The sequence below is a fragment of the Martes martes genome, assembly GCF_963455335.1.
Source record: "Martes martes genome assembly, chromosome: 3".
NCBI lineage: Eukaryota > Metazoa > Chordata > Mammalia > Carnivora > Mustelidae > Martes > Martes martes.
In genome coordinates this window covers 176,230,600-176,240,419 of record NC_137890.1, presented here as the reverse complement: position 1 = coordinate 176,240,419, position 9,820 = coordinate 176,230,600, and the positions used below count along the sequence as shown (strand labels likewise).

The following is a 9,820-nucleotide window of genomic DNA, read 5'->3' as shown; positions in this document are numbered from 1 at the left end:
AAATCCTTAGAACAACTATATGAAGTAATATAATACAAAGATGCTTTAGTTTTACCCATAAAATGAAAAAAATTGTGAAATTTTGTCAGAATCAGTGCAATCTTGCACATAATGCATCTTAATATTTGGTCTGTGCTGAGCTCCACACGAATTTAAATTTTTGTGTAGGCACTTTGTAACTGAGGGCCAACAGGACTCCCAATATCACACAGGGAAAGTTATAGTTCCTGTTCCCATTAGACAAAGGAGAAACAAAAAAGGCATAGTATACAGCAGAGGTTCAGTCCTCAGAAAGCTTAAAAGTAATCCTTTAAAGTTTCCTTTAAAGGTTCTAACATACCTGATTCATGCAACATAAATACAATATAACTACAGAAAGTAGGACTATTTAAAGGAATACAAAAAACAAAAATGAATGAACACACACACAAAACCTTCACCAATATATAAAATTCACAATGTCTGGCATCCAATCAAGAACTATCAGGCATGTTATAAAGGAGGAAAATATGATTTATAATTATAATAAAAGCCAGTAAATGGACACAGACCCAGAAATTATAGCACTGATGGAATTACAGACACAGATACTTAAAAAAGAACTACTATAAATGTGTCCTATAAGTTAAAGATGGTAGAGAAAAATGAACATAAAGAATAGAAAATGTAAGTTATAAAAAAGACTCAAGGGAACCTCTAAAGATATAACACATTGTATCTGAAATGAAAAGTGTGTTGGATGGGACCAATAGCATATTAGATACTTTAGAAGAAAAGATCAATGAACTCAAAGACTCAGCAATATAAAGTATGTTAAAATAAAGCACAAGGAGCCATAAGATTGAAAAAAACTGAGCTTTAGTAATGTGAGAGACAATATCAAGCAGTCTAATAAGTGTATTTTTTGGATCCCAAAAGGTGATAGGAGGTATAAAAAATATTAGAAAAAATTGTGACTTAAAACTTTCAATTTAATGAAAACTATTAATGCACAGATCCAAGAGGATCAATGACCCTGAAGCAGAATAAACACAAGTAAAACCACTCCAAGGCATAAAGTAATTGAATTGCTGAAACAAAATAGTTAAGTAAAAATTTTAAATGTCATCAGAGAAAACATAGGAATAAACGTAGGAATGACAGCAGCTTTTTCACCAGAATCTAGGGAGGAAAAGAAAACAGAGTGGCATAAGAAAATTTCATAATCCTGGGGTGCCTGGGTGGCTCAGTGGGTTAAAGGCTCTGCCTTCGGCTCAGGTCATGATCTCAGGGTCCTGGGATCGAGCCCCGCATCCGGCTCTCTGCTCCATGGAGAGCCTGCTTTCTCCTCTCTCTCTGCCTGCCTCTCTGCCTACTTGTGATCTCTTTCTGTCAAATAAATAAATAAAATTTAAAAAAAAAAAAAGAAAGAAAATTTCATAATCCTAAATCAACCATAGAAAAAAGCAAGTTCAACGGTTCTAGGAGCTCCCAGAGGGACAATATTAGTTCATGATCCTGCCATCCAGTGTGGAAAACCAGCTTTCACAGAACTCATCACATTTAAAAATATAATTTAGTGGGGCATCTGGGTGGCTCAGAGGGTTAAGTGTTCAAGTCTTGATCTCAGTTCAGATCTTGATCTCAGGGTCATGAGTTCCAGGCCCGTGTTGGGCTCCACACTTGGCGTGGAGCCTACCTAAAAAAAAATTTGCTTATTTTTTCTATTTTCAGAATCTAACTCCATTGGCTACAATAAAATTGAAGAAGGTAGGGATCTCTGCATACTTTGTGCAGTGATATATTCCAGTCACCTAGAACAGTACTGGGTGAAGAATAGTCTAAACATTGATTAAGAGTAAACTTTTCTTTCTGAATAATAATAGTAAAAGAATAAAGTTTAACTCCTCAATTGAGAAGGTCTTATAATGATGGTGATTTAATTCCACTTTAAATAGTTGAGGTGTACTTGTCTTGACGGAAATGATTTAAAAATAATAGGAAGAAGACAATGTTTGAGACAGATTTTAGAAATTAGGTATTAGCTAGAGTGGGGCTGTGGAAAGAAATATTCAATTATTTTAGCTGCTGCTTTATGTTCTTTTTCTCAAAGACAAGGTGAGTAAATTGTCTCGACATTAAGATGATAGCAGTCTTTGAAATAAATTCCTCTAAGGATCGATAGTTCTCTGTTAAGGTTATTTGCATATGAATGAATAGTTAATTTATCTGTTAAACTAAATATTAATCTTAGACAACAACTGCAAGTCTGGTGTATCTTTTGTTCAGTATCCTAATTTTCAGTTTAAAATAAAAACGAATCGTAAAACCAGTCTTGCTATTTTGCACTTGCTGACACTTATCTCTCCTTGTTTAGTGATGAATAGAATTTTAAGTGTTACAGGTGGCCTCTAAAGTTTCTGGAATCTCTAAACTGAACACCCTCATTTTGTAGAAAAAGGAAACCAGAGAGGCCTTGTGAGTTACTTACTACTATATAGCTAATTATACATGAAACGTATTTTAGTTATACATTATATTATTATGTATCACAACCTATATGTTTTCAAATAGAGTGTCACACATTCTGTTGTGGGGTTTTAGCAGCCAATATTACTTAATTTAAGAATGCGGTATGAAGTTTCTGTTCTAGCAGCCAATATTTTTTGCATTTTCCTATTGCAAACAAACAAACAAACAAAACCCCTGCTGTGTTTTAGACATTTAGGCCCACCATAGAAGTATTTTTTTCACTTTCCTTCTCAGAAAATATATGCAGACTATTTTACTGAGGTTTTAACTACCTATTTAATGTTGACATACAAAAAGCTCTTAGAGGAAAAAGAAAACAATTGGCAAAGATTTCTTCTGGGCTACAATATTATTTGATTTATTATTTATACTCTGTCAAAGGGCTGATGTTTCTCAGACATGAGTGACAACAGCACAAACAAATGGAAGGCAAGATAGGAATCATGAAATTTTGCAATATTCATTGGCTTATGTTTTTATTTTGCTTAGGCCTTAATTTTTTTTTTTTTTTAAGTCCAAAGTGTGCTATCGTTCCTGGTTTAACAGTTAGTGACTCTTTGGTAAAGAAAGGTAATGGCTAAATTTTTTTTCTGATAAAAAATATTGAGCAATCTTACCCTACAACCCAACAATCGCACTACTGGGTATTTACCCTAAAGATACAAATGTAGGGATCCAAAGGGGCATGTGTACCCGAATGTTTATAGCAACAATGTCCACAATAGCCAAACTATGGAAAGAACCTAGATGTCCATCAACAGATGAATGGATAAAGAAGATGTGGTATATATATACGATGGAGTACTATGCAGCCATCAAAAGAAATGATATCCTGCCATTTGCAACAGTGTGGATGGAACTAGAGGTTATTATGGTGAGCGAAATAAGTCAATCAGAAAAAAACAATTATTATATGATCTCTCTGATAAGAGGAGTTTGAGAGGCAGGGTGGGGGGTTTGGGGGTTAGGGAAGGAAAAATGAAACAAGGTGGGATGGGGATGGAGACAAACCATAAGAGACTTTTAATCTCACAAAACAAACTGAGGGTTGCTGGAGATAGGAGGGGTAGGGAGACGGTGGTTGGGTTATGGGCATAGGGGAGGGTATGTGCTATGGTGAGTGCTGTGAAATATGTAAGCCGATGATTCACAGTCCTGTATCCCTGGGGCAAATAATACATTATATGTTAATAAAAATAATTTTTAAAATATTGAGCAATCTTGCTCTCTGAGTATTTTTTAAATTTCTTTTCTCTTGGTTTTATTGAATTACTTGAAATCAGATATTTAAAATGCTTACGTTTTAATCCTTTGGGAAAAAAATAGCTTTGCAAGTTCAAAATACAAAAAATAATCTTACATCTTTAATTGTAACTTTATTTTCTCCTCAGGCATTAAGGGGCCAGAATTCTTTATCTATCTATCTATCTATCTATATATATATAAAATATAACCACAGATGTATTTAGAATTCAAATATCTTTAAATCCATTGGATGCAATGGACCTCTTCTTGCTCCTTTTTCTTTCTGACTTGAAATTGGAAATTTTACTTAATTTTTAGCATTTCTTTCAGCATGCTGACACAAAGGGTAGACTTTTTTTACCGGTGTTTTGTATAGTCTGAGTTTCACATCAGTTATCACAAACTGACCAAGGGTGAATTGTCTCTAAATTATGTTCTGCTATTAAAATGAATGCTACAAATTTACTAAAAGCAAACACCTATATTAAATTGCAGATGGTTTGTAAGATCTTGATAAATGATAACTGTGGCAGACAGAGTCACTTCTGCCTCAGCTGATTACCATTGGGGCTAATAGCACTTGGTATTTCTCTGCATAGCTCATTTGAGAACCTTGGTACCTCTCTGTGAACAGTGTTGGGGGACTGCAGCTGCCTCTAATGGAGACAAAGTCAATTACAGAATTTCATTGTATAGCCTATGATTTAGAGTAGAATTATAATTTGTTGGCTGTAATATTTAATCCGCAGGAGACCTTAAAAATACTTCAGGAAAGAATACAATTACTAGGAAATTCATTATTTGATGTTTGTTTTGGGAAAATAAACACTGATCAAAAGGCTCAAATAAGAAAGCAGTCAGCTGGAAGAAAGTTTGCCACATCCTTTTGGGAAAACATACTGTAAGCTTTTAGAAGAAAGAGCCTGGCCATTCAAAGCTTCGTATTCTCTTGCCTTACTTAGCACTGCATGCTTTATTTGACGGACTTAATTCCCATTTTACTCTGCACTATTTTTTAGTGGACTGATTTTCATGTTTCGTTTTTTTTTTCCAAGAACTTGGAGATAAAGCTTAAGTGCCTAGTAGCAATTTGGGGGCAGGTGGTATAAAAAATATTATATTCCCGCTAAGGTTTGTGTCCAGTATTTCCACACTATTTGTCTTTCTGGTCATTCAGTAATAAAACTTTTCACCTGATTTCCTAACTAATGTATAAATTGATGCTACTCATTTTCAGGCTCCTGGAACGTTTTAGTTAAAAAGGGATCTACTCAGTTTTAAGCTTGCATGTCAGAAGATAGAGGGTAAAGTTGAAATTTAAAAATCATCATGAAGAACTGAACTAATCCTCAATGAGCTAAGAAAAATAAACAAACAAATAAATCCCTAATTTCGTTTTCAAGTAATGAGCATAAAGGACCATTTACAAATGGTCCTTCAAACCAGAGCCCCAAACTGAAATCTGCTTCTGGACCAGACTGTGAATTTGTCCAAGCCCACTTGTAGCACATTCTCTTTGCCAGCTCTTCAAACCCCATTTCCTGGGCCCACTTTTCATAAGCTAATCTCTGGTTGTCCAGAACTTTCCATGTGGTATTCACTTCATTCTTATTCTCTTTGGCATGGTGCCATGATCCAATGTTTCCAGACTATATCACAGCAAAATCTATCAGACCTATGTTTCATTCTCTCAAGATCTTTTCACAAGAAATTAGCTAGCTTGTCCTGGGAAATTCATTAACGCTGATACATAAAAGAATGACAATTTTATTATGTATTGTGGTTAGTGGGTAAGGCATTTGCATTTTAAAAGGCATTGTGGGAGTCACAATACCTAAAATCAATGGTTTTCAAATATTTTTTAAAATTATTATTACCTGGTAAAAAATCCTGCTTTCAAATAGAGTTTATCTAAAACAGATACAAGTGAAAATGATCTGGCTGCAGCAGGGAAATAAGATCGGGCACTCCGCCTTTCTCTCATACTGGCTGTCTGAGTGACTCGGGATCATCTCCGAGGAATTTCTACAGTTCCCAACAGCCTACAGACCATCCCATTAATGCAGTGGGGTAACTAATGCTGAGAATGTTAAGCATGTGGCACTTTTAGAGCAGCACTTTTCAATGGGGGGGGGGTGAGGTTGCCCCCCTCGGGGATGTTTGCCAATATCTGAAGATATTTTCGATTGTGGGTAATACACAGGATGTTGCTAAATATCCCACCTACAATGTCGGACAACCACCCACAGCAGAGAGTGTTTTGGTCTAAAAGGTCAAATAGTGCTGAGGTTGAGAAAGCCTGCTTTAAAGAGATGAGGGCACCAGGAGCTGCTGGGGGAGGGTGGATTGATCTTGCCTGGGAGGAAAGAAGACTCCAGTCCCTGGAGTCAGAGTCTTAACTGCAAAGCAACCAGGACTTGCCTGGTGCTGGGAAAGGGAGAGAAGGCAGAAGCTTTGTAGGATTTAAAATTTTGTTATATTTGCACATTAACTAGCAGCTAGATCCAAACAAATACGCTTAGCACTTAACACAATTATTAAATAGAAAGTTACCATGTGAATTGGAACCCCCAGTGAGTGACCTCATGAATTCCAAAAGTGAGGGTCTCCTTGCCTGTGCTGGGAAAGGCACCCCAGCTGAGGCACTGGAGATCGCCCTGGTCCAGCCCAGTCTCCAGGGGACAGAGTGGAGGCCCTTGTCCAAACCTGGCTTCCTCAGGGTCTAAGGACCCGGTTGCCCTTCTTCAAGTGTTAGCAATATCTGCTGTACCCACTTGTTAGCCTGCGGGGTCATGGAGAGGCTCTTCCTTTTGGAGGTAAATCTCATCTTACTTTCAATGTACTATGGAGAAGGCAGGTTCTTCCCCCATGTTCCAGATTCTCACACCAAGAAAATGCTCTCTATTCAAAACGTCTCATGCTGGGGTCCATTCTGACCTCAGACTCGGTCACTACCTGGCTCTGTTACTCAAAAGGAGATGGTCTTGAAATTTAAAAAGATAACTGAAATATTTCATTGTAAGTATTAACTCGGTTAAGGGCTTTTGCTCAGTTCTAAATTCCTAAATAGGCTTCATGTAAAGGCCCCAGAGGCTCCAAGTGACAGTTTTAACGCAGGTCATCAATTCGAAAACACTAGAGAGTCTAAGAGAAAACATACAATAAGTCCCCCACCCCACCCCCGCAGTCATTATGTAGAAAAGAGAGAGAGAAAATCCCCTCCTCACCCCGCGGGCCCCTTTTGTGTTGTTCCTGCCAACGCAGCAGCCCTCCTGCTATATAGACGCGCGCCAGGGCGGCCCATCACTGACCTCCATCACCAGCCATGGGGAAGGTGAGCCCAGCGCAGCCGCAGGCCAGGAGGGGGCCCCGCACGCTGGGGCCCGGGGCCAGGCCTCTGAGCCTTTCCCTCCCTTGCCTTGCAGATTACTTTCTACGAGGACCGGGGCTTCCAGGGCCGCCACTACGAGTGCAGCAGTGACCACCCGAACCTGCAGCCCTACTTCAGCCGCTGCAACTCGGTGCGCGTGGACAGCGGCTGCTGGATGCTCTATGAGCAGCCCAACTACGCGGGCTGCCAGTACTTCCTGCGGCGCGGGGACTACCCCGACTACCAGCAGTGGATGGGCCTCAGCGACTCGGTCCGCTCCTGCCGCCTCATCCCGCACGTGAGTCCAGCCCCCCGGGCCCTGCTGGGTCCTCCCGCCACATGAGCGCTCCAGACGCGGCTTTCAGACTACGGGGCCGCAGCCCTCTGTTGCTGCTGTATGTTCTCCTTTCCTTTCTGAATATCTCTAAGGTTTTCTTCCACTGAAAATGTGGCGCGATGCTTTTAATTTAAAGGTTTATTTTGCTTTGCTAAACTTAAACTCACCTCTACTGGGAAAATTCACGGTGTCCATGGCTCAGGTGACTAATAAGCAACATGTTGAAACTGGTTCATCAGGTGTCCTGGGGCTAGTTCCTCGGGCTACTTCTCTCTCTTCATCTGTAAAATGGGGCCAATAAAAGTAGCTAAATCATAGGGTCGGAATAAGGCTGAAAGCAGAGTACCTAGCACATGGCAAGCCACCACTTCCCCTAAATATTAACTATTATTATTATAAACATCAAGTCCCGCTTTTCGTTCAGTCAAAACAAATAACCAACGAGCTGATTCCGGCAGCTCCTGCAAAACCCACTGTTCCCCAAATCAAGCCCCTGCGGCCTGAAATCCCACAGTTGGGGATTCTCTCATCTATGACACAGTCCTGTGGAAATGTGCCGCTTTTGCAAAATGTGAAACCCACTCAAACCGACTCAAACCCATGCCTTGATGGACCCAGACGAGCAGGAAGAACCTGAAAGTCCGGGTCTCTCCTTTCCCATCTGGACTTTTCTAATTACAGACTGAACGGTCCAGTCATTAGCTTCTCATAAAAGAAGAAAAGACTAGAATGGTTGCGCCACATGCGCCAGGCTGCCGTGAAGACCAAATTAACTGATGTACGTGTGGGTCCTTTCCTAACCGCGGGAGATCCCTTATTACCCGTCTTTCATCCTGCGGACGATCGCTCGTGAGAACTTCTCCTAAAGAGCATCCAGGGGTGGGAGCAGGAAGACACTGAGACGATCGGCGCCTTCTGGGAAGGGACATCAAAAAGAGCAAGTGCTCAAGGAAAGACAGGCAGGATTTGCTCCAGACAAAAAAGCCTAACTTTCCATTTTTTCTAAAGGTTTTATGCTCCCTTGGTCCTGGGCAGGCCTCCTTCATGATCCTTGGCTCCCATGTTTGTTCATTACATAAGCAGACTTGCAGAAGCATGTATTAGAACTGAGAAATAAATCTCATCTTTGTGATGGCTCTTGCCTTTCAGGATGGTAGAGTGGTGGGGCTTAAAGTAGATGGAAGGGACTAGGGGTCGCCTGGGCTACACTTTCTTTTTGAATTGCAGCCAGTCTGCGACTTCACCTGAAGTGAAAGCAACTTGGCTTCCTTTCCCACAAGTTTCTTCTAATACTCTTGAGATCAAAATTATACCTTTCTTTTCCAAGGGATCCTTTTAAAAAATTTTATTTAAATATCTAATTATTTTTATGCCATCCAAGGATCACTTCAGTCCACTATAAGCCCATAAAGGTCAGAGAAATATAAATATAACTATATAACTATATATATATATATATATATATATATATATATATATATATATATAAATGGATGATACTAACTAGGGCCAGCATGTATGATTTATATAGGTTGTGGCCCTATAAACTCTAGGGAACGCCATGCATAATTTGATCTAGGTGAATGATGCCTTCTTCAGTTTTGCAATGTACAACTTATTCAACTGTACACAGCTGCCCTGGTGTTGCCTATCTTTAAAACTTGTCATCTCTGATATAGAAAAGACAAAGAGATGTCCATTCCTCCCATGGGGTGTGTGACTGGTTGCAAAGGGCTAGGTTTTCTGACTTCTCCTCATCTGCTGATTACCAAACCCACAGACCAGCTCCCACAGGATCAGGATCTACGAGCGAGAGGACTACAGGGGCCAGATGGTAGAGATCACTGAGGACTGCTCCTCGCTTCATGACCGCTTCCACTTCAGTGAGATCCACTCCTTCCACGTGCTGGAGGGCTGCTGGATCCTCTACGAGCTGCCCAACTACCGGGGACGGCAGTACCTGCTGAGACCGGGGGACTATAGGCGCTACCACGACTGGGGGGCCACGAGTGCCCGAGTGGGCTCACTGAGGAGAGCCGTGGATTACTATTGAAGTATTTGTACTCTACCCTATTCTCCATCTGGAAACTAATAAAATATTTCCTGTGTGTTTGATGCAATTATGTGGTCCTCTCTGCCTTTTAGGCTCAGAAGAATGCAAGCTGGTTATAACATGGATTTGCTTACACATATCAGTGGAAAGGGTGGTATGGGGTAGCAGTTGAGAGCACAGCCTCTGGAGCTCAAATGCCTTGTCCAAATCCTTACTAGCTATAGGGGATGGGGCAAGTTCTTAGCATTTCTGTGCCCCAGTTTCCCAACTTGTAAAACTCAGGGTAATAATATTCTTCATCTCA

The 9,820-nt window shown here is 40.2% G+C and overlaps 1 protein-coding gene across 1 annotated transcript; it reads left to right on the top strand.

Moving 5' to 3' along the window:
• Nucleotides 1-7,301: 7,301 nt before the first annotated feature.
• LOC308339323 (gamma-crystallin F) lies at nucleotides 7,302-9,516 on the top strand (the record flags this gene model as incomplete). The annotated part of the gene is made up of 2 exons (XM_080797868.1): nucleotides 7,302-7,424; nucleotides 9,244-9,516. The coding sequence occupies 2 exons, from the start codon at nucleotides 7,302-7,304 to the stop codon at nucleotides 9,514-9,516; spliced, it is 396 nt and encodes a 131-aa protein (XP_080653994.1).
• Between the last annotated feature and the right edge of the window lie 304 nt (nucleotides 9,517-9,820).